Source organism: Aptenodytes patagonicus, chromosome 6 (genome assembly GCF_965638725.1).
Source record: "Aptenodytes patagonicus chromosome 6, bAptPat1.pri.cur, whole genome shotgun sequence".
NCBI lineage: Eukaryota > Metazoa > Chordata > Aves > Sphenisciformes > Spheniscidae > Aptenodytes > Aptenodytes patagonicus.
The window spans coordinates 58007281-58033362 of record NC_134954.1 but is presented as its reverse complement, the minus strand read 5'-3'; the positions used below and the strand labels follow the sequence as shown (position 1 = coordinate 58033362).

The following is a 26082-nucleotide window of genomic DNA, read 5'->3' as shown; positions in this document are numbered from 1 at the left end:
AAAAAGGGGGGGAAAAGTGGAGCTGGGGGTCCGGGGCAGGAGGGTACGGGGGGGGGTCTCCTGGGTGCTGCGGGGGTCCCAGACAGACGGTGCATGTGAACGAGCCCCCCCGCCGCGGGCAGAGCCGGGCCCCGCGCCGCCGGCTCCGGAGCTGTCCGTGGTGCTGGAGCCGCCGCGGCTGAGCAGACAAAGGCGAGGGGGGGCGGGCAAGGCTGGGGGGGCCGCGGGCTTTCGTGTCGTGAGCGCTGCCTTCCCCCCCCCCCCCGCGTGGGGGACACGGGGCCCCCCGGGCATGGGCGTCGCTGCCCCCTCACCTTGCGGGAGCCGCCCGCTTGCCCCTTTGTTCGAGCCGCTGGGAGCGGGGGTGCCCACCCCCCACCCCCCCGGTGCGCCCCCCGAAACGGGGTCTCGGTGAGGTGAGCGCCCCCCTCCTCCCCGCTTGGCTTGTTGCGGAGAAAGGGGTCTGTGCCAGAGGAGGCCTAGGGAGCCTGGGGGGGAGGGGGCTGCTATGGGGGGGGGGGTGTCCCTCTCCTCTTGCTTTGCTTCACTGGAGAATAAAGAGGCGGCCTGGATGGGCCTGGTGGTGGTTCCCTGCACTTGCTGGGCTTGGGGTGCAAGAGGGATTGGGGGGCACCCCAAGCTCCCAGTCGTGCCCCCTCTCCTCCCCAAGAGTGATTGGGGGGGCTGGTTCTTGGAGGGGGTTTTACTCCCCAGTGTGAGCTGGGGGTCAGAATCTCACCCCTGTTTGTTGTGCCCGAGGCCAGTCCTGGTCCACCCGAGCGCCCCTTGGCTCCCTGTGAGCTCTCCTGGCCTCCTCCATTCCAGATGGAAATATCTGGTGCCTGTCTGCCGCACTGGATTTAACTAGGATCCCACAGCCCATGTCACCTCTTTCCACCTCACCCCCCCCAAGCTACCCTCCCTTACCTCCTTCCTCCCTATCTCTGCTCTGTGGGGCCAGGCTCCCTTCCCCGGCAGCAGCAGGCTGTGGGGGCTGTGTTGCTAGCCTGGTTACCAGCCCTGTGCTTCTGCAGACCCCCAGGGAGTGGGGTGGAGAAGGGGAAGGCTTTGCCTTTCTCATAGCTGGTTGCTACGCTTCAGGCTACTGAATTTGCCAGGGCTTCTTTAGCAGGCTCCACAGCACACGCTCTCCCATTGGGGTCTGCATCTAGTGCTCCCCAGCCCCTCTGAGCCAGGTGCTTGGGCTCCCCTCAGCCAGGAAGAGCTGTGCTGGCTCTGCAGGTCATGGAGGGTAAGCTGGATTCTCTCTACCTTTGTGTGCATCAGCAGAGCTGCTAATTAGGCCCAATCTGGCTCATTCAGGCAAAGCTGTGCTGCCAGGAAGACAGCACAGATGTCCCTGTGACGGGGGCTGACCTGGCAGGGTGCTGTGCAAGGCTTTTTTGTGGCTGCGTAAACCCACCCAGACCTGTGCTGCTCCCCTCCTCCCTGTCCCTAATGGGTGCTCTTGTCCCTGCCTTTAGACTGACATTCGTGTGACCTTGTGGTGAGCTGTCTGGGCGAAAACGTACTCACAACCCACCCCAAATTTGGCGATATCCACGTCTTGTGCTGGGGAAGGTAGCAGCTCTGACTTACTCTAGCTTAAACTGGGGTGGAATTGGACTCTTAGAGCTCCTATAGGGATGCTGAGGGAGCCATGACTCTGCCCTATCAGTGTTTTGCAGAGAGGGAAACTGAGGCAGGGGGGAGATGAAGCAGCATGCTGCAATCCAGCACGAAGGGTCTGCAGCTTTGCAGGGTAACACCCAAGCCATAGATGCTGGCTGTCTCCACCCTGAGCTGGGGGTGTTTGTCCAGTGACCCCCTATCCCCAGTTGTGGGGCTTTATAGAGTCTCATCTCCAAAGCTGAACAACCTGCCAGCACTGGTGGAGGTTTCCCACCCTACAGATCCCTTTAGAGACACTCTCAGGGTCCTTCCAGCCTCAAGCCCCAATCTTTTAAAATGCTTCCAGCTGCAGCGAGGCCATGTCCTTCCCCTCCTCCCTTGTGTTTCATTGATTAAGAGTGCTAGGCCTCATTGGGGGATTTAGGAAGAGCTAATTGCAGACTGGTAATTGAAGACAGCTTGGAGTCTCTGGAAATGTCAAGGAATGAGAGACGAGCTTAGATGCTCCTGTGCATTTAAATATGCATCATCGGCTCAGCGAGAGTCTTACCGAAGGGAGAGATGTCTGGTTTTCCCTCCCCCATAAGACTTGTACAGCTGCTGGGGGGAGCGGGACAGGGGGAGCACTAACCTTACCTTGCCTGGGAGCCTCCTGCTCCCCCCAAGGCAAAGGGGAGGTTGGGGCAGACACAAGCAGGGGAGGGTACTGAAGGTGGGAGCTTGGCATTTTCCCCTTTCAAAAGCTGTGTGCTTTAACCTGCCAGACCCCTGTGCCGCTGCACGATGCCGTGGGGGTCTGGGCTCAGGAGCCAGCTATGGGGCAGCAGGAGGGGGATGGATAGAGCTTTTTCCCCAAACTTGTAATCCCTGCAGCGACCCAGTGCTCCCTGAGGAGCAGTGAGGGGCTGAGACCCTCTCAGGAGGGGCTGGGAAGCCCCTCTTGCTGCCAGCCACAGGGCCCAGCAGTGTCTGGGGTTGCAGGGATGGGGGATTCACATCGAGTTTGGGGCTCAGAGGTAGAGCAGCAGGGCCAAGTCAGGGATCCATCACCACAGGGCCTTGGTGAAGGATCCCGGCGCTTTCCTAGTTTGAAATTTCTCCAGCAGCAACACATCTCCTCTCTATGCCTCACAGTGGATGCATCTGCTCCACCCCACGTTGCAGCAGGGGAGGTGGGCACAAGCTGCATGGTGCAGCCTGCAGTGGGTTCAGCCCCTCCTCCCCCAGGGAGGTCCCTTCTCAGGCCATAGCATCTTTCTTTTGCTCCCCAAGGGTGTGTGGGGCTGCTGGAGGCATCCTGGGTGGCAGTGGGTCCCCAGGATGCGTAGTCACCCGTGAAAGGGGAGGGTTTCTGCCTGGAGCTCGTGGAGCAACAGCTCTGTGAGACTCCCCTTGCCCTGCTGCTCTGTCTGCAGAGCAAACTCCATGCACTGGACGTGCTGGCCATGGCACTGGGGCATGGAGGAGCGATGGGCGGCTGGAGCAGCCAGCCTGGCAAGCCATGCCTCCTCCTGCTGGACAAACAGTGGGGAAGCTGTGCTCTTGCTATTAAGAGTTGGCAGCATCCCCCAGAGTGACTCGGAGCTGCTCCGTGGGGAGGAAACTGCTTCGGATGATGCAGACCCAGCGCCCACGTGGCTGGTGAAGGACCTGCCTCAGCCCAGCTTTCTGCGCAAGCTCTTCTCCTCTGTTCGGCTGCGAGGATGATGGATAACGTGTTCCTCAAGGCAGATGGAAGTAGGAGGTCTCTCTTCTGCCACTGTGGGAGCTACTCGGACACTGGCTCCGTCGCAGCTTTGGGCTGTTGCTGCTCTGCTGAATTGGGGATGACTTGTGGGTGCAGGTTTCTGGTCCCCTCCTTGCTCCATGGCGCTTTGCTCACAGCTGCTGGTAGGATGTCTAGGGGGGAAGATGTGGACAAAGTGACCCAGGGAGATGGCAGCAAATGGCAGAGAGAGCATGAGGCGTCCTAGACTAAATTGGCTGATGAGATATTTGTACCCAGGAGGGGGCAGGACAGCTGCCACAGGGTCTCAGCTGATGGGGCACGCATCCAGGCTGGGGTGGCAACCTGCAAGAGGCTTTGAGCTCTGCCTGTGCCCAGGGTAGCCCAGTGGCAGGCATGAGACCAAGGGAGCTGGGACAGCAAACAGTTTGGTCCCTGCTGTAGCCAAAACATGGCCTGTGTCATTGCCTGGCTGGTGGGTATGGGACTGAGAAGCACAGACTGGGGACAGCTCTGTGCCAAGAAACTGGGGCAGATGGAGAAGAGGTATCAGATGCCTTGGAGCCCTGCTGTGATGGTTAATCCTTCTGCCATGGAGCCCTGCAGAGCGGAAGGCCAGGGCTACCTAGGCTGGGGCATTACCTCCAGCCCACTGAGAGCTGAGCATGGAGGTTACCCTGTGCTGTGTCCCCTGCCTGTCTCGCAGTCCTGTGTCACCCCTGAGGACTGAGCTCCTTGGGGGACAGCCAGGCAACACCAAGCTGTGGCCCGGAGCAGTCATGGGGAGCCTGCCCCAGGGAGTGAGTGCCCCCAAGGCTGGACCGGGTGCCGCTCCCTCATCAGAAGTCCTGCATTAGAGTGTAATCTGGCATTAGCGCATTAATCCAGTCCTCCCCGCTGCCCAGCCCCTGCCCTCAGCAGAGTCCAGCCCAAGGTCTCGGTGTACAGCTGGGCAGGAGCGGCACCAGGACACTGTCTCCCTGGCAGCCCTTGCCTGGGCACCAGAGCGCAGGCGGCAGCAGGGTCAAGGTTTGGGGCTCCATCCAGAGCATCCCTGTGTCTGGGGAGGGCAGCGAGCAGGGAAGAAACCCAAAGCGCACAAAGCTCCTCCCGGTGCATCCAGGACCTGGGGGGTTTACGGTGGCGGTATGGCCCCAGCCCTGAGCACATTGGCAAGGGAGAAAGCAGCATCTTTTGGAAGCGTTACGGTTGGTTTCTTGGAGGGGCTTCACGAGGGGTTTTGGAGCCCGACTGCCTGCACCTGCGGGCTCCGGCTAAGCCACGCTGTCACGAGGCACTTTGCAGGGAGCCAGGCCAAGGGAAGGTGGCGTCTGGAGAGAGGATGTGAGTCAGCAGCTTGGGGGTGGGGGGGCTGAGCCGAGGAGCCAGCGCAGCAGGGGTGCGGAGAGGAGGAAATAGGTGGGAATTGGGAGAGCTGGAGGGGGAGCAGGGGTGGGCAGGGAGGCAGCCCATGTCCCCTGGGGCAGACGTGACCTGGCTGTGCTGCGAAGGCTCTTCCCAGCGTGAGAAATGAAGCAAGTGGCGATGTGGCTCTGCTAAAATAGGAGAGGGGCTACTCCGTCCCCCCTCTCATCCCTTACTGTGGGGCTGGGAGGCTTTGCGGGAGCTGGAGGGGTCCTCCTGCCATCCTGGCAAGAGGCTGAGGCCAGGGCAGGGCTCAATCCTGCCCTCTTACCGGCTAAGCAAAGCCAGAGACAAAGATACATATTTTTTTTTTTAAAGTAGGAAAAAAAACCTTCTGCCTTTAATCACAAGGCAGCAGAAGAAACTGCCAGGCCACGTGTGCTGCTTCCTCGCTCTTCCCAGCGCGCAGGCTGAGGCCCTTTGGGACCACGTTCCCCCATCTCACCCTGGGCAGGGCACCCGAGGACTCCCTGCAGGTAGGTCTGTAGCCCGTGGGTGCACCGGGCCCATGCACCCTGCTGCCAGCCACCTAGGACAGGCTCCCCACCCAGCCGGTACACCCCACTGCTAGGGACAGTGCTCCCCCATCAGCCCCCCAGGCTGGGCACCCCCGGTCGGGGCCAGGGATGATGCTCCACTGGGAGCTGTGCCGGGCTCAGCCCCGCTCGCCCATTGGCAGGATTTTGCTGCAGTCTACTCTGAGCCGGAGGTTTTGGTGACTGAAGAAAGCAGCGCTGCTGGCGGGCTGGGTCAGATGGGGCTCTGGGGAGGGGGGAGGCTGGGTTGGGTGGGAGGTGATGCTCTGTCCCCTCCTCCGGTAAGCACAACATGGGGTGGGGGGGCTGCTCCCAGTGGGGCCTGGGGATGGGAGCATCCTGAGTTGCCATGGTGACACCGGCTGCATCCTCAGGCAGGCAAAAGCATCGCTGGTGCAGTCCTGCATGGGTGTTCCTCACCTTCCCTCCTGGCTGCTGTCCCTGGGGAATGCAGGGCTGGTTCCTGGCTTTTGGGGTGGCACTCTGGGGACAGAGCAGGGGGACCATGCCAGGTGAGCTCAGAACAGAGCAAAGCAAGCCCTCAGCTGCAGCCTGTTGCACTGGGGCTGTGCAGTGGCCCTCCCTCTTCCAAAAAGGTAACTCCCCCCTTCCGCAGCATGCCCGGCCTCCGATCCAACCGGGACCCAGATTGCACGGCTGGGAATGAGGAAGGAACTGTGCTCACCTGGGCTTCTGTGGTACAGGCACTGGCAGAGGGACAGGAGGGATAGGAGCGGGATGGCGGGGTGGGGGGAGCTACTAGTAAGCCACATTCCTTAATCCATGTCCTGCCCTGCGTCATGCAGTTACCTAAGCCCTGAAGCAGGCTTCCCCAGCTCTGAGGGAGCCAGCTGTGGTCAGCCCCCAGCCATTTTGCCCTTGCAAGGCCAAGCCTGAGGGGGGGTGTGTCTCCAGCCTGAGTGCTGGTTGCATGGGGGTAACTACTCCTTTCCCCCCCGCTTCACCTCCTGCCGTCCTTGGGGACCAGGCTGTGCAATGCTCAGGGACCCTGGAGGGAGGGACACCCCCCCCTCCCCCGGGAGGGACCCCCCCAGTCCCTGCAGCTCCTTTCCCATACATGGGCTTACTGCTGGCAGCATCAGGCCCCCTCACCCTGCAGCCTGAGCCCTCCCCAGAGGAGACACTGACATCAGATCCCTCTCCCTTAAGCTGATTAGGGCAGTGAGGACACATTCGAGCAGATGCCACCAAGGCCATGAGAGTGACCCGACCCTGGAGGCATGCAGAGGGGGCAGCACAGAGCCCCCAGATCTGGGGGCTGCTCTGATCTGGGAGACGCAGGGAGAGGGGCTGGGGGCTGACCACCCCCTCCATGGGCTGGGTATTTGCACGGCACCCCCCTACACAGCCGGTCTGATCCCTGCTGTAAGCCTCACCTGCAGCCCTGGCACCCTGGACCTCCAATGGGGGTGGGATGGGGAGCACAGCCCTGAGGCGGGGGGCAGGCAGAGGGCAGCCCCTGAGCCCACACCAGCCACCACAGGCACCAGTGGATTTGTGGGCGTGTTCCTGAAGCCGAGCAAGCAGTGCTTCCCCGCTCAACCCTGCATCAATGTCACACGTGAGCCTGGCCCCGTGACTTGGGACCTCCCTGCTCCTGGCACAGCACAGCCCAGCAGGGACACCCGCTGCAGGATCAGGCCATACTGGGCCCAGTGCATTGCCCTGAGCTGGTTGCACAGGGCTCTGTGAGTCATGGGAGATCTGGCTCCTGGCATCCTAGATCCCCCTGGGTGGTGGCAGAGTGGCAGACATCCCACCAGGCCAACTGCATCTCCTCTTTGCCTCCAGCTGCCCCATCCCTTTGCCAGCCTGGGAACAGGATATGTGGCTTCCCTGGAGGGGTGTCTCAAGAAGCCCAGAGGTTTCCAGCTATCTCTTGGGGCCTGTAAGAGCCAGAGATGATGCCCGGAGAAAAGGTGATGCAGCACGGCGGCTGCATCCTCCCCACCCCAGCCCTGCAGGTGCTCTGACTCAGATGGGAGGGGGTTTGCTGGGTGGTTTCCCCTCTCGACTGCCCCCTGCAGACGCGAGAGGACACAGGTCACAGCACCTCTCTGTTTTATTGAAGACCAATCCCTCCCTCCAGCCAGTGCAGAGCCCAGCATGCCCAGCTCTTGTGCATCCACTGGGCCAAAGTCCTGCTCCAGAGGATGGGGGCACCTCCTTGGACCTGGGGGGAGAGACCCAGGGCTGCCCCTCAGTGCCCGGGGCTCCCAGCCCTGCTGTATCCCTTCTCCTGCTCCACCTCCCACCCAGCCTTGTCCCTGGGGATGTCCCCACCCATGGAGGGTGTCCCACCAAGCCCTGCATTCGAGGGGCTAAAGCCACAGTAAAACTGGAGCATTAAACTTGGAAGTGACCAGCAGGACACGGGCTTGTGTGCAGGGTGTCGGGGACCGTCCCGCTCTGTGGCGTGGTCCTCGGGCACTGGGGAGAGGGCAGAGTAGCAGGGGCCAGGCTCTGCTGCCTCCAGGCTCTGGCATTGCCCTGAGGGCTGGCAGTGCCCCCCACACCGGCCTGTGGCACCTCCAACCCCAGAGACCTGCCCTGGGCAGGACTTACTTAACCCATGAAGGGTATCTGCTTTCCAGACCAAGGCTTCTCCTGAGGTCTGGAGGAAGCCACCATCGGCAGGAGGTGTAGGAGGGATGGAGGAAAGGAAGGCTTTGGAGACAAAGGTGGGGGACCAAGGAGCGGCAAGGAGGGTCCCCTTTCCCTGCCCCTGCCCAGTGGGATCTTCACCCATGGACACAGCTGCCCTGGGGCCCCAGCTCCTGACTCCTCTCTGCAGGGAGAGGGTAGGGCAGGCACAGGCTGGGGGCAGAGCTAAGGACATTCATGGGGTGGGTGGCAGGTTGCAAAGGAAAAGGGGGGGGCACAGTCCCTGCCAGGAGGAGAGCCCATGGTTTTTCCTTCCATTCACACCCCGCTTTAGGTATCCACGTCTGTTCCCAGGATCATGGATCCCTCCTCACCCTAAATTTAGATGGCTTTTCTCCTCCAGCCACCCACATCAGGGAACCAACCCAGCTACCCTGCAAGCATCCCTTGCCCCCCATGCCACTCTCCAAATCTAAAAGGGGGCAACTGAGAGCAGGGCACGAGCCCACCCCCCCATCCCTCCCTGCCGAGCTCCCCAACTCCACAGCCCCAAGCTGCCAGGGACGGGGAGGTCCGCCTGGCACAGCCGAGCCTCTAATGGTAATGGTTGTTCATGTTGTTGAGGTGGGAGGCTGCCATGGCGCTGAACGGGGCAGAGGGCTGGAGCCCGTGCCCGGGGTAGAGGGATGGGCTGGAGCCAGGCCAGTAGGAGAAACTGGCTGGCGTCACCCCCGAGGTCATGAGGTTGAGTTTGGAGATGCCCGAGAAGGGCAGCGGGGCCAGGTTGCCCTGAAATTTGTAGAGGGTGTGATCAGGGGCGGCCGGCTGGCACACCTGCGCCAGCCCATGGAAGTCGAACTTGTAGGCGTAGCGCTTGCCGTGGACCTTGGTCATGATGTTCTTGTCGTAGTAGTAGCGCAGTGCCCGGCTTAGCTTGTCGTAATTCATGTTGGGTTTGCTCTTCCGCTCGCCCCAGCGCCGCGCCACCTCGTCAGGGTCGATCAGCTTGAACTCCCCGTTCGTGCCTTCCCAGGCGATGCAGTTCAGGTTGGCCCGGTCCGAGAGCAGCTCCAGCAGGAACTGCCACAGCTGGATCTGCCCGCTGCCTGCAAGGCCAGGCCGCGGAGAGGTTAAAGCTCCCTCTCAGGGCACAAGGAGAGGGGCAGGATGTGCCCTGGTCTCCTCGACCCCCTGCTATGTTGCCCCCTCCCGGACCCAGGTTTTAGAAGCACCTCATTGCATCTTCCCTGCTCGAGACACAGAAGATGGTAACGAGGTTGTGTCTCCTTTGCAGCGTCCTTACCCCATCCTGCCCCCCAAACAAGAGGAGGAGAGGACAGGGGTCCTCGGGACAGGGGTAGGAATGCTCAGAGGTCAACGCAGGCTGCGGTGGGTCTAGATCCAGGGTCCCCACATCCCTCCTGCCCTTACTCACACCCCACTGAAGATGAATACCTGCTCATTTGCTTTGGTGTGAGGATCTGGCCTGGTTCTTTCATCTGCAGCCCCAAGAAGGAGGTATCTTGGCAGTACCCAGATCTATCCCAGCACTAATAATCCCCACTGCCACCTCTGCTTGAAACTGGGCTGGTGTCACAGCACGGCCCCTGCCCATCTCTAGGGGCACTGTGCCCTGCAAGGATGTCTCCATGGTGAGCTGAAGTCGGGGTGAAACACTGCTCTGACCTGCACCCCTGGCAGGCGCAGGCAGGTATAGGGGAAGGAGAGACCAGGACAGGGCAGGACCTGCTGTGGCTTTGAATCAGGCACCAGTGTTCCTTATTTCCAGAGGAAAACTGTCCTCTCTGAGCCATGGCCATTGCACCCGCAACTTGCACTGAGCAGGACCCTTGGTGGGTGCCCGAGATGCCCCTGTGCCAGGCTGTGCACACACAGGAGCCTGGTGCACCTGGACATGCCCATGGTGAGGCACGAGGACAGGCTCCACTGAGTCTGGCCAGAGGTCACGAGAGGAGAGGGTCCCTGGACTTTAGGGTGATGAGCAGTTCTGCCTCTGGGAATCAGCCACCCTGCAGAGCAGCCCTGCACTTTCCTAGACCCCCCCGCCACTTCCCCCCATTCCCTCCCAAGCAGCACCCCCTGCGCATCCCTGGTCCTGACCCAACCCTTGCAGCAAAGTCTCTTCCCACGGCAGAGGAAGTGTCTTTGCATTTCATCCTCCTCCCTGTGCTTTTCTGCCACTATTTTGTCTAAAGGTGCTTGGATCCCATACAGCGGTTTAGCACCCACAACCCCTGCAGCAGGCAGGCCCACAGCTCAGCTACGTTTCCCACAAAGAACCACCTTGTCCTGCTTGCTTTGCACCCACCTATTTTATCTGGTCCCCCCCAATTCTTGCTCTGGAAGAAGCAGGGAACAGCCGTTCCCCCTCCATCCCCATTCCACCAAACCTCGCTCAGACATCCCAATCCATGCAGACGAGCCCAGGTCTTTCCAAGGTATTGTATTTCCAAATCCCCCATCCTGGGACCAAGGTGGGGGATCTCTCCTCTCTAGGGTACATTCACAGCCCTCACTTCTCCATCCCCGCAGCCCCCACCCTGGGCTCCTGCTGTCCCCCAATCCCCCACCCATGAGGTTCCCCAACCCACGCAGGAGGGCAGGGAGGAGTTGGGGGGTGCAGCTGGGTGGGACGGCGAGGTTCAATCCTGCCTGCCGCAGGGTGCTATACTGCAGCGCCTGGCAGCTCCCTGAGGAAACCTCCAGGATTCCAAAAAGGTCCTTCTCAACGCAGCGCAGTGCGCAGAGGATGGCTGGGGCAGAGTCCGCAGTGCAGACGCAAAAGGGCCCCTCCCCGGTCCCAGCTTTGCCCCCCTCTCACCCCTAAACCAGGGCTCCCCTTTTCCTGCTCAGAGCACCCCCTGACCCCTGTCTCCTTGCCAGACTGGCAAGCTACATGGCCCAAACGCCACAGCGCTGGCCCCGTGTCTGCCCGATGACCAGCCCTGCTGTGCTCCCCAGCAGGCTCCAGGCTGCTCTCTGGCCAGCCCTTGGCCGATCCCCGGGATCGCTGGACGGCTTTACCCGGACGGTTGGCTCCGGCTCCTGGGAATCCACCATCTCCCAGCCGACCCATGCCTTGCCCGAGCCCCAGCCCTGCACCGGCAGCTCCCTCCTGGGTGGTATCTCACCTCATTCCTCCACTCCCAGGCACGGGTCCCCAGAGCCCAGATTAACCCCCCCAGCTCCCGGGCTGGCTGGCAGCTCCCTCCCCGTCGGATGTCCCCGGAGCACCAGGGGGACTCGAGCTGGGACCCCGCACCCACCCAGCCCCATTGCGGGGCTCCGGGGGGGCCGGGGGCACTGGGCACCCTGCTCCCCTCCGCTGCAGCAGGACAGCAGCTCCCAGCCGTCGGGGCTCGGCCGCTCTCCCAGTGGGTTTTGGCAGCGGGATGCTCCCAGTCCGAGCCACCTGCAGCAGCAGGGAGCGGGGCTCCACAGTGGCCGTGTCCTGCGTGGGCAGTGCCCGGCACACAGACGGGAAGGGGTCCCCGAGGGCTGCGGGACGAGGGAGGGTGCGTGTGCCCCAGGGGGGTCCCCGCTTCGGGTGGGCCGGGGGGAGTGGGGCCGGCCCCAGGGAAGGGGCAGCGGTGCTCTTACCTTTCTGCACGCCTGGGCTGAGGGACCCCCACGCCTGGCTCTTGCCGTCTTTGAACAAAGTTTCCCCGACTGGATCTGGGGGGAAAAAGGGGCGCGGGTGGGGGTGCGGGGGGGGAGCTGGGGCCAGGCGGGACTGCGACCCCCCGGCGCCCACCCGCGGGCAGCCTCTCCGCAGCCCCCTGCCGCTCCCCCTCGCCTGCCCCGCCGCGGCGGCGAAGCCAGGAAACGCGTCCAGGAAAAAGGAAATCCGATTTCCGACCGAGCCGGGGAAGCTTTTAAATAGGAATAGAAAATCCCGCAGGCTGGGGTAGGGAGGAGAGTGAGAGAGAGGGAGAGAGCTGCGGGGCAGGGGGAGAGGGAGAGGAGGCGGGTGGGGTGGAAGGATGGGTGGCAGGAGCGGCGGGTGGAAGGAAGGACGAGTGTCGGTGTTTGGGGAGCAGATGGCTGGGGAAAGGAGAGAGACATGGAGAGGTGGATGGAAGGAAGGAGAGATGAGTGGATGGATGGAAGGACAGAAGAGAGGATGGGTGGATGGATGGGTAGATGGAGGGAAGGATAAGAAGAAGGAGAGAAGGAAGGGCGAGAGGTGGAAGGATGGAAGGAAGGGCAGGTAATGAGTAAGACGGTGGAAGAATGGGCTGATGGAAGGGACAGAGGGTAGATGGAGGGGATGGCCGGTAGCGGGGACAGAAAGAGGGACGGAGGGACAGGTGGGTGGGGTGGAAGGATGGATGGAAGCACAGGGGAAGGGTCGGTGGGTGGAAGGATGTGTTGGAAGGACAGAAAGGTGGATGGAGGGATGGAAGGACAGGGGGACGGTGGGTGGATGAAGGATGGAAGGGAGGACGGGTGTGCAGGCGTGGAAGGCTGCGAGGGCAGCTGGAAGGAAGGAGGAAGGGATGGTTGGGGGTCTGGAAGGCAGGAAGGGAGGATGGACGGAGGGAGAGGGGAAGGCAGGGTGGGTGCTGGAGGGAGATGGGGCAGAGAAGAGCCCTGGGGCAGGGTGGGTGGGGGCCGGGGTGCTGTGCAGTGCACGGCACTGCAGCAGGGCAGCAGCCGGGGGGGGGTTCGCCCGTACCTGGCAGGTACATGTTGAGCAGCAGTGGCACCGCTCCGGCGCCGTGTCTCATGGCAGCTGTGGGGGTGGCCCGCGGGCTGCATGTTTTAATATTCCTGCCCCTATTATTATTATTATTATTCCACTTTATCAGGGAGCAGCTGATGGCGAATAAATGGCAGCGGGACGGGCAGGGGACGGGCAGGGGCCGGGGGAGGCGGGGGGGGGGAGTTTCCAGGCAACTCGCAGGGGCTCGGGGCCCCGGCTCCAGCAATTTCCTCTGCTGTAATTAAAGCGGGCGCTGCCCCCCCCTGCTATCGGGTCCGCATCAGACTTTAATCACGGCCGCGGGTTTCTATGGAGAGCGGCTCGGGCCGCTTCCTGCCTCTTCCGCCTCCTTAACTCTTCGCAAACACGGCGCTGCCATCCCAGCTGGGAGCGGAGCTCGGACACTGCCTGGAGACCACCCGGGCCCGGCCTCCCACCACCACCACCAGCATCCTGCTCCCCAACCCGGTCGGCCGGCCAGCGCACACGGCGGTCCCCACACTGCCAGCGTCGCCTGAGCCCTCTGCATCTCACCGTGTGGCATCGTCCCGCCTGCCTCCATCCCTCCAAGCCACCCACGCTGCCGGCCGTGGGGCTCCCTGCCTGCCCCTTCCCCAGCTCCAGGGTCCTCAGCACAGTCCTGGGGTCCCCTTGTAGCCCCCAGAGCCCTGGGGTGGGTCAGTTGTGTTCCTGCCACATCCCTCCACCTCCGGGACCCTTATGCTGAGGTCCCTTTACAGCGCCCAGAGCTCCGGGGTGGGTAAGTGCATCTCCAGCGGTTGGTGACACCAGGACGTACCACAGCTCTGCCACCTCCCTGGCTTCTCTGTGCCCTTCTGGCCAGTCCCTGCCTCAGGGAGGGTTAAGCCTGTGACCATCCTGGGGTCCCCAGCCCTGTCCCGATCTCTTGCCCATTTTTATTAGGACCTGTAGAAGCTGGGTGACCCCCAACACCCACCCAAACCTGCATGGCCCCATCTCCACCAGCTTGTCTTGGGCAGCCCTGGGTGTTGTGAAGATGGGAGGGCAATTAGGGGAGAAACTTGTAACAGGGAAAGGGTCTGGAGTGGTCTCGGCTCCCAAAAGACACATCTGGCCAGGTTTTTCCCCATCACCCATGGCTCCAACTGCTACATGCAGCTGCAGGGTGCCGGCGGAGGGTCCGCGCTTGAGGCAGCCAGGCAGCGTGCCAGCAGCGGGCACCAGCTCTGCTCCATGAGTCCAATGCTGTACAGCCAAGCCACCCATCAGCCCATGACCTCTCCTGCGGTGTTTCATTGATGTCTAGTAAAAGGATGAGCTCTCACGCTGGACTTAGCCGAATTTCTTGAAAGTGGTCATCGTGAGACATGAATGGTGGCTCCTCCTGGGTGGGGGTGTCCAAAGAGTTTAGGAAACAGGGGGTCCCATGGGTGCTGAGCTGGGCTCTGGATGCTCCACCCCTGCTGCCCATCTCCACTGGGGACAGAGCTCAGATGCTGGCAGGGGAGACATGAGCAGAGCCCACAGTACTCCCCCACCAATTCCCCACCAATCCTGTTTGGATGTAACAGCCCTTAAAAAGTTTCTCTTCCCCCCAGCTTGTCCCCTGAGCTCCCCTGAACCCCGCAGCGGGGTGTCCCAGCTCTGTACAGCCCAACAGCCCTGGCTGCTCCCCCCATCCCTCTCCTCCCCAGTCCCCCAGGTGCAGCACTCCCGGCAGCGGCTCCGCAGCCTCCCAGACTTGCTTTCGCTGCCTGAGTTACTGGAACAAACCGCAGGCAACGGAAAACAAGCCCCGGAGACAGCGGGGTGAGGTGGGGAGGGGGCCCGACCTGCCAAGCCCCTCTCCTCCCGGCACCCCTGGTGACCAGGATCCTCCTCCAGCAAACCTGCATGGCGGAGGGCACAGGGGGCAGCAGGGGGGGGGGGCGCGGATGTGGGCTGAGGGACACTGCATCAACCTGGAGTGGGGGGAGTAGTTTGGAATCAGCCTGAGAAGCAGAGTTAGGGCTGCAGGAGCTGGAGGTGAGGAGGCTGTGGGGGGCACTGGGGATGGGGACTCCTGGGTCCCTGGGAAAGCCAGTGGGTGGGGGGACTTACAGTAGGATGTGAGGGGACTGGGGGCTTTGGGTGACCTGGGGGCTGAGGGGTGCAGAGGGGCAGGGAGTGTGGGGTCCCAGGGGCTGGGGAGCCCTGTGCCTGTGCAGAGCTTTGGGGACCTGAGCAAAGTGACCCGAGGTTCATGGGGGAGCTGGGACATGGGGGAGCTGGGGCGGACTCACAGGATGGGGGGGCAGGGTACACGACGAATCCAGGGAACAGGGGCCCAGGTCCATGGGGGAGCCAGGGGATGGTGCTTCGGGTCCATGGGGGGTCTGGGAGATGAGGGTCCAGGTCTGTGGGGCTCCACGGGACAGAGCCCGGACACGTGGAACACCCAGCTGGCAGCAGCAGAAGGACCCTCTGGCTGCAAGCAGGCAGTTTGCCCCCCACCCCCCAACCCAGCGCTCTCCCCCTGCCCCAGGATGGAGCAATAAGGACCCCACATTTTGCCGTGACCCCCACACATCCCCCCCCCGTCGCAGCCCTATGTGCAGGTGCCCAGGATAACTTCACCTGTGTGCCGGCGGCGTGGAGCAGAGCTGAGCTGACGTGGCCTTGGGCTGGCTGCAGTCCGGCCGGGTGTGCAGGAATGTGTTTGTGCAGGGGGAGAGGCTGGCTGCCGTGGGGCCATGGCGGGGTGGGGCCAGCGGGGACACGGAGGAGACAGGGGAGGGCTTGGGGGCACCCCACAGCAGGGACGCCCTGCGGGATGGGGATGCACAAGGTGCTGGGGCTTTAGCATGGTGCACATGGGGGTGCAAGGGGAGAGGGAGCGGGGACATGCAGGGCGTGCATGGGCATACTTGCATGCACGCTCATGTGCAAGCTCGTGTGTGCAGTGCACACACACACACACATGCACACACTCACACACACGTCAGGGCTGGGGTCTCTGTGCGGCCCTGGGTGCAGGGCGTGCACACACTGACCCCCAGCCCAGTCCTCCCCAATCTCCCAGCACCCTTCTGGGGCACCCACAGCCCCAAGGCCAGGCATGCTTGTAGCAGGGTGGGCATCTGGGGACCCAGGAGTCCAAGCCACCCAGCACTGTTCCACTGTCCTGTGGCTTTAGAAGGGATGTCCTGGGTGCAGGGACCACCTCGGGACTGGAGGCCTGTGCCCCAGGAGGGTTCGGGGTGCTGGAGCAGGATGGAAGAGAAGGAGTAGGCCGGGAAAGGGTGCTGGAGGAGGAGGAGGCTGGGTGGGGCTCCTGGTGTGCCAGGGCGGAGCCGGAGCCGGAGCCGGATGCTGGTACGGATGTGCTGGTGTGGCCAGGCTGGGGGTGGGGGGACCCGGACCCTAAGGGTGCTGGGAACAGTAAGCTGAGCCCCCTGCCAGCTGCAGGACACTGCCCCGAGGACCTCCTGCCCCTGTCCCCTGCACCCCCACACAACCCCTGTACGGCCCCTCTATAAGGCAGTGCCCCCAACCCTGCCCCAGCTGTGGCCATCCCATGTGTGGCAAGTGTCCCCCCCCCCCGAGGTGACCCCAACGGTGCTCCTCCTCCCCAGGCCCACAGCAGGCAGGGACCCCCCTCTCTCTTCCAAACTGGGGTGCGCTGAGCCTGGGAGGAGGACCCGGGGCACAACCCCCCCGGATGCCCCCTCCCAGCTCCAGTAAGGCCAGCAAGTTCCCAGTAAGTTCCCATTTCCCCAGCCAGAGCACCACAGGGGTGGAAACCGTTCTGCATTCCTTCTGGTCGCTGTGCACGGGCCAGAGGTGGGGTGCAGAGAGCTCAGCCCAGGGTGGAGGTGGCCACGGGTCCAAAACTGCCTGGGGAAGGAGAAACCCCTTCCAACTGCTGAGTGCTGGGGGGCAGCAGGGCTGGGGCAGGCACCCTGTCTCCCACCCCACAGGGGGTCCCCTGGGTCTGGCAGCCCCCTGAGGAGCAGGGCAGAGGCAGGAGCACCCTTTTTTGACAAATGCCTTTATTTGCTACTGGATAGAGGTCTATTGCACAGCAGCCCGGAGGCTGCGGGGCACGCGGCCCTGCCCCTGCTCAGTGCTGGACGCGGCGGATGGATTGAATCTGGTTGGTGTGGGCCTGGCTGCTGTATTCGTTGTACTTCTTGAACTCGCCGTTCTGTCTGTCCCGCTCCAGCACATACTGGTAGCCCCTGTATCCCGGGTACTGGTATGCCACCCACCTGCAGGCAGACCCCTGGCTCAGAGCCTGGGCCAAATCCCCCATCCCATCCTATCCCATCCCATCCCATCCCATCCCATCCCATCCCATCCCATCCCATCCCATCCCTCTGCTTGCCCTGGGAGAGCAGGGACAGGAAACACCCCATGGCTTGGATTTTCAAAGGAAGGGGGGCAGGCAGGCACCCCTCCTTTTTGGGATCTCCTTTCCCCATCCCTGGGGCTATGCAGGAGTGAGGTACTCGCTGAACCCCTGCTCTCAGCCCCCACCACCCCTCTCCCCGCTCCAGCGGGACTCACGCTCCAGCGTTCACTTTGATGGATGCCACCTCCTTGTTGCCCCAGCCCATGGCCTGCAGCGAGGGGTAGTCGTCACTCAGCTCAAACTTGTGCCCCTGGAAGTTCTCTGCCTCATAGAGGATGACTTTGCTGTCGTTGTGGTTCTGCGGAGGGAGAGAGCTGGGGGTCAGTGTGGATGGGGTGGCTTGTGCAGGGATAGAGGATGTGGCATCAGGAGGACATGCACCAAGGCACCGTGGGAGGCCTGGGACCATGCCCAGCTTTGGTGCAAGGCATGGGGATGTCCTGCAGCCTGGCACCCCCTCACCGGGACACCCCAGGGCTGCCCAGAGGATGCTGCTCTCACGCCCCTGTGGTCCCAATGCACAGCTGCCGGTGAGGGCAACAGTGGCCACATCCTCTGCACCCACATGGGCTCCTGCCCTCAGCATCCTCATGCTCCCCGAGGCTGCAGGAGGATTTCAGGGCAAGGCAGGCTGCTGAGAGCGGTCCCCCCGGCTTTGCTGGGTGCTGGGCACCGAGGGGTTAATTGCTGGGACACTGAGCGATGCGGCACTGTCCCCCGTGCCCAGCCCCCACACGCATCTATCTGCACCGAGGAGCAGTCCTGCCAGTAAGGAGTGATCTTATCGCATCCCCTTTATTAAAGCCCAAGCATATCTGCCTGGTGATTATTAAAAGTTGGGGGGGGACCCCCCGCTCGGAGGCGCAGACGTGCCGCTATTGCGAGCACCAGTGTCTCTGCAGATGGAGCAGCGATAGAGGCTGCATCTGCCTGGGCACGGCTCGGGTACCCCAGGCAGGAGGGGCACAGACCCCGCACCCCAAGCATCCCTGCGGTCCTGACGGCTCCTCTCTGCTCACCCCATCCCCAGGTATCCAGGGCGGGGGGACAAGGCCCGGGGACCCTAGCCTAGGAGGTGGCTTTCCAATGCACAAAGCAGAAGGAGCTGGGATGGTGTTTCAGGCTAAATTTTAGCCCAAAAGAGCATCCCAGGATCCTTGCAGGAAGGCAGTAGCCAGTGGGTGCAGCCACCCCTCCACCCCACAGCACCTCCGTGCGCACCTCACCCCTCCATCCCACATCCCACGTAACCCGTCCTCCTGTCTGTCCGTCATCTCCCTCCATGCTGGGCTGCTGGGGGGAGACTCTGCCTGCCCCAAGCGCACCGCGGTGGTGTCCCCGTAACTCACCGCGCACTTGATGGGCCGGAAGGAGAGGAGGTGCTCGGTCCGGTAGCCGCTGTTCCCGCTCCAGGCCTCCCATCGGGGATAGTCACCCTTCTCCAGGATAAACTGCTGCCCCTGGTACTCGGGGTATTCGAAACCCACCCAGCTGGAGGGTAGAGGAGGAAAGCCCTCAGGGATGCATGGCACAGCCCCCAGGCTCAGCCCAGGGCCGGCTTCTCCCTCCCGTGCAGGGGATGGAGACGTCCTGGCAGGGTGTGGGTCTGTCACGGAGGTCGGGGTCCTTGCTAGCAGCAAACGTCCCTTTTGAGAGTGGGACCCCTCTCCCCAGGGCCACACCGGTGCCTCCGACCCACACCTTGGCTCAACAAGGTCTCCCTGCTTTGCAGATGGGGAAACTGAGGCACCACGCAAGGAGCACAGGGAGGGAGGTCGCACGATGAGGCTGTGTCGGAGCCGAGGAAGGACCCGGGTGTCCTGCCTCCCCGGCAGCTCCCGACAGTCCCCTGGGAACAACGGGTTTGCTGGAGCGGGGTGTGCCAAAGGGCCGCGAGGCTGGTGGGGCACTTACGGGCCAGACTCCACCTTGATGGAGCGGATCTTGCGGAAGCCGCGCTCCATGATGCTGGGGCACTCCATGAGGAACTCGCAGCGCTTGCCCTGGAAGCTCTCCTCCTCCCACACTGTTATCTTGTACTGCCCCAGGGTATCCATAGCTTCACTGTTGGTCATGCGGGTCGCTTGGCTGCTGGCAGAGCCCTACACATCACCCCCGGCAGGTGCCCACCATTAGCCCCCAGCCACCCCGCTGCCTGCCACCGAGCCTGGGGTGCTGGCGGTGCTGCCCTCACACATCCTGTGCCACCAGCCCCTCGCCCTCCCAGGCTGGCACAGGGGATGCTTCCCATTCCCCTTCCCTTGGTGCTGGGGGATCTCTGTCCGGTGACCCCCAAGTTGCTGGGGGCACTTGCGATGCTCCATCTCTCCATGTGATGTACCCGGGGCTGCCTCAGTTTCTCGGCTCCCAAGCTCCCTGCGATGACTCCTGGGGTCAGCTGGGCATGGTGGCACTGTACCCGGTGCAGGGGGGGTGGCAGTGACCCCAACTCAGACATGGGTGCGGGGTGCAGCCCTGGGGCAGAGCAGCCCACCTCTTGCAAAGATGGGTGCCAGCATCCCTCCTGCCCACACCCCTGCTATGCCATGCAGCACCCCGCAGCTTGCCCTTCCCCAGAGTGTGTGTTGGGTGGGGGGGCTCGGTGTGGGGGGGCGAAAGGAGCGTGGCAGCGCCTGTGCAGTGGGGGGGGCTTGGGGGCTCACAGCCTGGTACTTACTTGGTCGGCAGGGCACAGAGGCGAAGGTGGCGGTGGCAGTGCCGGCACCGGCTTTTCCCCTTGTCCTTTATAGGCGGGGGCCGAAGTGCCGATGGTGCAGGCGGGTAGGGCGCTGTGTCAGCAGGCAGGGGATGGGGGAGGGGGGGGCGGGGTGCACACCCACCCCAGACTCCAGCTGTCCATTCCAGTTAGGCAGTGTGGCGAGAGCGGCCCCCCCGTGCCCCGCAGGGCTGACAATGAAAGTGCTGGGCTGTGTTTGTGCAGGGGCTCAGGGCACAATGGGCAAAGGGCCTGACGCACCGCTTTCCTTTCTGCCCCTGGACAATGTCCCCGCTTGGCTGGGGGATTAGGGACCCAGCCTTTGCCAGGTCACCCGCAGCCTTTGCCAGGGCTGAGGCTGGTGGGAAGGAGGTGCCAGGGTGGAGCGGTGATTTGCCAGCTGGGAGCTGAGGAGCACTGATGTCCTCACACTGGGATGGAGGGCTCGCCTGGGGCTGCAACTGCCCCTCCGCCTGGGGCTCTGCCACCACGGGTCCCTCCTCCGGCCAGGCTCTGCCTTGCGTGGCCGGAGCTGGCAGGGCAGGGCAGGGACTCAGTCTGCACAGGCAGGGCTTCGTGTGGGGTGGGAGAAGGTTAGGGTGAGCGAGAGGGGTGGAGGAGGCGTTGGCACAGCCACAGCTTGGTCCATCCATGCTCCGGGAGATGTGCAACACCCTGCAGAGGTTTCTGTGTTGACCCCAGACCGGGCACTGGTGGACCCGAGTTACATGCTCCTCTCTTGCAATGTCCTGGGCATGTCCCCTGGCCTGGCAAAGGGCTCCCCGTGCTGCCCGCACACCTCCCGCCCAGGCAGGGGACACCGTGCACAGCAGGAGGGGACCAGCTTTGGGGCAGATCTGTCCCCCTCACCTGGGCAGCAGGACCAGCCCTGCCTGGGACTGCACCATGCCATGCAGACATCCCCAGTGCCTCCCACCAGAACCTGGGCTAGATGAGGCTAACAGAGGCTGGAAAGGAAGAAGAGTGCACTGCTGAGCTGTGAAATCCCAGGTCTCTTGGCAGCAGCATTTCTTGCACCATCCCTGCGTAGCCTGCGGTGAGGCTGGGCACTCCCCACCCTCAGCTGGGCAGAAGCCATGCTGGCTTCCGAGCAAGGGCTGGCCCAGAGCACCCCAAACCCTCCCAGGAAAACCCCAGCCCTCCTGGGGGTCCTGAGCACGGGGTCAGTGTCCCAAGAGAGCCCGGCCAGTGCCAGTGATGGAGGGTGCAGCGTGGGCAGCTGGTGGTGGTGTTAGGACGCCTGGCATCTCTGCCCCGTTCTCAGCAAGAATTGGGGACTGAGCAGCGACGGGCTGGGGGCAGGACTCGTGAGTCCTCTTCGTGTGTCCCCCCACTGCTCGACAACGCACCGGGCAGCATTTCCCTCCCTGCTCGGAGGCTCGGTGCGGGGCTGCGCCGATGCCTGCAGGTCCCAGCAGAGGGTGCAGCCTGGCAGCGGTTGGATCTTGCTCCAGCTAAAGGTCGTTGGTGGCCCCTGGCCGCGGACAGGCGCTGGGGAGGCGACCCTCAGCCTGCGACGCCCTGGGTGCTCGTAGCAGGGGGGGAGACCCCCGGGGAACTGCCTGGGGGAGCAGAGGATGGGGGGAAAGATGGAGATGCTCCCCGGGAAGGGAAGGGGATGCATGGGGGCAAGCAGACCCCCTGGCACACAGCTGGGCGGCCTGAGAACATCCCCCAAAATGCTGGGGGATAGGTTTGGGCAGACCTTAGGGAAGCCAACATCTTGGGGAAGGTGGGGCAAGATGCAGAGTTAGTGCACTGCAGGGTTCCCCCACGCCGCTGCTGCTCCTCACCTGGGCTGTGTGAGCAGAGGCATGGGGTGCTGGTTAGTTTGGGGTGCTATGGGGTGTGAGGGCAGTCTGGGGTTATGGGGTGCATGGCACTGTGGGGAGTATTACAGAGCCTCAGGGTGTGGGGCATCGCAGGATATGTGGGATGCTGTGGGCTGTTATGGGGTGTACGTATGGGGTGTGTGGGGTGCTGTGTAGTGTGCTACAGGATCTATGGGGCACTGGTGGTATGCCATGAGGGGCACGCAGGCAGCTTAGTCACTCCCATACAACCCTTTGGATAAAAGCATTGCAGGGGCTGCAGGGGAGAAACTCACCCCCAGCTGCAGGCTGCCCCCCTTCCTCGCTTCTCAGCGTGTCCTACACGCTGGGATGTGCCTCACCCCCCCGCTCGGCACATTTGGGGCAGCCACATGGGAGCCGCAGCTGCGTCCGGGGACAGTGGATCAGGGGGGTCACCCACGAGTGGCTGTGCCAAGGGCCCTTCCCCACTGCACCCCAGGATACTGATGCAGCCTGCCCTCCCTGGGGCATCTCCCAGCGCCTCCAGGCAGTCCCTGGCACCACCCAGCATCCCCGTGGCTGGGTCACCTGCCAGCCCCCAGCCGCACCTGCCCGGCCGGGGATACGGGCAGCGGGAGGCTGGTGCGGGGGCAGGCAGCGACTCTGCTCAAGGGCAGCTGCTAATTTTGGCTCTGGGAGCTGGTTAGTGCTCACCCAGGGCCTCCTGCATAAGCTAATTTAATAAGGACCCCGCATCGCTCCCGGCTCAGCCTGTTCCTGCGCTAGCAAAACAGATCGGGTTTCTCCATGCCACAGGGCACAGTGTGGGCGGCCGGCAGCCCCGGGGGCACAGTGGGAGGACAGGGTCGCCCAAGTGCTCCGTGCCAAGTCCAGACCATGCCGTCCATGGTCCCCAGCTGTGGGATTATACCCTATGCCTTGTGCAGGTGCTGGTCCTGGGATGGTGCCTGGCTTGGGGAGCTGAGCAGGCTGAAAGGCAGCCCCGAGGGAGGTGAGGCAGGTGCTGCCTGGGCATCCTGATGCTGATGCCACATCTGGGACACATCTGGGGCTTATGGCAGCATGCTGTCTTTCCCACTGCTGTTACGAGTATCTGGGCTAGCTGACCAGGCCAGCACAGCTGTGTGCAGTCCTGCCTCTGGCTGATGTCATGGGCTGAGCCCTGGCCGCCACCCCCCCGAGCCCCACTAGCCCCTCTCTCCTTGCCCCCAACCCCTCTGGGAGCTGCACCGTCACCCCAAGGGGCTGGAGGTCCAGGGCCTGGGCCGAGCAGGAGCAGATGGAGCTGGTGCCGGCCCCTGTTTGTCTTTCTCCCCAGTTGCCTGGTGCTCTGTTTGTTCTGGGGATGACTTCCTGCTGCCAGGGCCAAAACAGGTGGCTTTTATTTGCAGGGTCTGGCTGATTAGATCGGGGCAGTGTGTTGTTCCCCCCACGCAGCCCCACTGCTCCTTTTTCCTCCCCTTTCTCCCCCAGCCTCATTTCCCTGGGAAATCATCCTCCTCGGCAAGGATGCAAACACCCCCCTTCCCTCCCCAAGCATCTCCCCTTCCAGGCTGCCCTGAACATGGCCACACCAGGATTGGTAAATCCCAGCCCAAACCCCCTCTTCCTCTTGCTGGGTCCCCAAATGGCAGAGCTGAGGGGCTCGCTGGGGTCCCCAATGCCACTTGTCCCCTCCTGGGGCCTTGCTGGCCACAGAGGACACACGTGTGCAGGCACACACCCTCCCCAGAAGCCTCCTTGCACAGGCACTGCCTTGCACAGGGAGCCCTGGCACACGCCAGCCGCCCCGCACGCACGTGTCCCCCGTGCACCCAGCCGTCCCCTCCCCGCAGCCGGAAACTCCCGGGATCGCAAACAGCCTGGCAGATGTTGCTGGGATTAGCTCCTACACAGGCGCACACGCATGCCGTGGGCTGCCAGCCGTTCTGTGCCCGGAGAGGTCCCGGGCACTTGGGCTCCCCTGGGCAGAGCTTGTTGGGTACCTGCCCCAGCTCCTGCTGCACCCAGAGCAGGATGAGTCCTCAGGGTGAGCAGGCAGTGAGAGAGGAACCCCATGGGAACTGGGGACCACGATGCTGACTGGGCTCTGGGTATCATCACCAATGGCCGGAGAAGGGCAGGGACGCAGTGGAGGGCACAGCCACTTGCAGTGCAAGGGGTACCCACACTGGGTACAGCTCACAGCCGGGTCTTCCAAACAGCCTGCTGAGGTGGTCTTCCACACAGCACCCCTCACCCCAGCCTCTGCTCTCCCCACGCACCCGTGGCTCTCAGCCAGCCACCAGTACCCCCGCTGGGACCGGCTCTCCAGACCTGCTCACCCGCTGCCCCCACCGGCACCCTGGCCACCCCCGGGCATGCTGCTCACCCCCTCCCTGTGGGACCATGGGTGCCCTCTCTGCCCTGTGGCACCCGCGGCTCTGGAGATGTACCCGCAAAGACCAACCAAGACAAGGATACCCCCAGGGATACATGCTCACCCCCTGCCAGCCATCCAGGACCCGTCCTGCATGGCCCCTGCCTGGCCCTGCCTGCGGGCTGTGGTCTGCCCCCGGCATGGGGGTGTGCTCAGTCCCCCGGCTCTGCCAGCCTTGCTCAGTCCCCAGGAGCTGCTGGGGGAGCCGTGGCCTCACCTGCCTGCTCCCCACTGTTCCCATGGGGACTAATCCCACCTGAAGGTCAGGGAGGCTCCGCCAGCTGCTCACCTCCTGCCTGTGGATTACAGCCTGGGTGTGAGCAGGTGGCAACTGCCGCATCCCCAGGCTGGCCCAGCCCCGGTATGGGACTGACAGCAGGACAAAACCCAGCTGGGCTGCTCCAAAAGGGGCCCCAGGGTGGCAGGTCCCTTGCAGCTTCAGGTGTCCACCCCACATCCATCATACCCTACCCAGATGGGGATGCCAGGCACCGGGGCAGAGGAGCTGGTACCTGGTCCTTGGGTCCAGATCCTGACCTGAAATGCAGCCCGCTGGTGCCAGCCACTGCAACCTCCTGCCTGTTACCCCAGATGACCCCAGCCTGGCACCCCCAGGGCACCCCATAGCTAGTGTCCTGGAGAAACATGCTGGACCCCACACAGTGCCCAGTGCAGACCAGTCCCAGGGGAGTAGTGATGGAGACAGAGGGAGCATGTCCAACCCTGCACCCAGCCCGTCCTGGATGCAGTTGCGGGTGCATCTCCTGCAGTACCTTGTATCATATTTGAAGGGGCACCACGGGGTGAGCACAGCTTCCCGGGTCCCAGCTTTACCCAGCACCTGGGGTGTTGCCATGGGGGTGCAGGGTGCAAGAACAGGGCTGGGGGTGGGCTGGTCCTTGGACCTCCCCTCCCCAGCTCCCTCAGCCCCCCAGCCAGGGGATGCCAACTCAGCCAGTGCCTGGCCAAGGTCCCACTCCACACCGGTGCTCCTCCACTCCTTTGTCGGCAACACCTGTAGTGCCAGGTGCCCCAAGCCAGAGTGACGCTCATCCAGGAGGCAGACAAAAAGCCTGGCAGTGGCGGCTCCCCTCCTCCAGCAGCTCTGAGGAGGCAGCGCAGGCAGGGGCCAAGCCAGGTGCTGCGGCAAGAACAGAACATCCTGCCTCGGGGCTCCCGAAGGCAGCAACAGCTGGGCCAGGAGCAGCAGCCCTGGCACCCTACTCAACGTCCATCTCCTGGGCAGGCTGCCCACGTGCTTCCCGGGGCCACCAGCTGGCCTGGGAGAGGGGAGCCCCATTGCTCACCCCTTCCCCAGAGGCCCCATGGGAGGATGGGGCTGACACACTCCAAGATGCAGGACTAGTGCAAGCTCTGTTTTTTTCCCCCCAGCACCTTGAGTCCTTCAGCAGGACTCCCCCCATCCCCTTCACTCATGGGGGTTCAGAGCCCTTTCCTGGGTCAATAGAAAAACCCGTCCCCTCATCCTAGTGGCCTGTGGGTGCAGGGGGGAGGATGCCAGGCTGTACCCACCTTGTGCCCGATGCTCCCCATGGCCAGGAATGGGCTGGGGCTGGGCAGAGCTGCCTGTTGTTTCACCATAGCAGGATGCAGCTCCACGCCTGGGATCCACCTCTCCCCTCCACCCTGCCTGCCAAATAGCAATAAGCTTGTCCCAGAGCCAGCTGGGCTGAAGGCTGCCTCTCTCCATGGTCTCGAGCTGGGGGGGGAATGTGTGGGATGGACCCATTGCCTGGGGGCAGTATCTGAAGCTACAGCCTGGAAGGGGGATTGCAGGACCCCAGCACAGAGCTGGGACAGTCCCTTGTGTTCCCTGCCCTGGTCCTTGCCTTGGCCAGGAGCAAGCTGGGGGGCTGGAGACAGTCAGGGGGTGCTCAGCAACACCCCGACCTCCAAGATTAGCCCAGCCCCAGGGACACAAGCAGCCTCAGTCTCTTTGTGGAAGCTGGCTGGGTACACGCAGCGGTGCTGGGACAGAGTGACCTTCAGGGGCAGGGACCCCCTGCTCAGCCTGCGCATCTCCTCCAGGCACAACAAAGCCATGGC

At 63.3% G+C, this 26082-nt stretch overlaps 2 protein-coding genes across 2 annotated transcripts; both read right to left on the bottom strand.

The window, feature by feature from the left end:
- Window positions 1-8409: 8409 nt before the first annotated feature.
- On the bottom strand, window positions 8410-12695 carry FEV (FEV transcription factor, ETS family member). Its single transcript, XM_076342836.1, has 3 exons — window positions 12644-12695; window positions 11566-11640; window positions 8410-9050 (listed from the first exon to the last, which is right to left on the bottom strand). The coding sequence occupies exons 1-3, from the start codon at window positions 12693-12695 to the stop codon at window positions 8539-8541; spliced, it is 639 nt and encodes a 212-aa protein (XP_076198951.1). The 3' UTR covers window positions 8410-8538.
- A 4045-nt stretch (window positions 12696-16740) lies between these two features.
- CRYBA2 (crystallin beta A2) lies at window positions 16741-19120 on the bottom strand. Its single transcript, XM_076340784.1, has 4 exons — window positions 18960-19120; window positions 18395-18536; window positions 17201-17343; window positions 16741-16902 (listed from the first exon to the last, which is right to left on the bottom strand). Exons 1-4 carry the CDS (start codon window positions 19118-19120, stop codon window positions 16755-16757), a joined length of 594 nt encoding a protein of 197 aa, XP_076196899.1. The 3' UTR covers window positions 16741-16754.
- Window positions 19121-26082: the final 6962 nt, after the last annotated feature.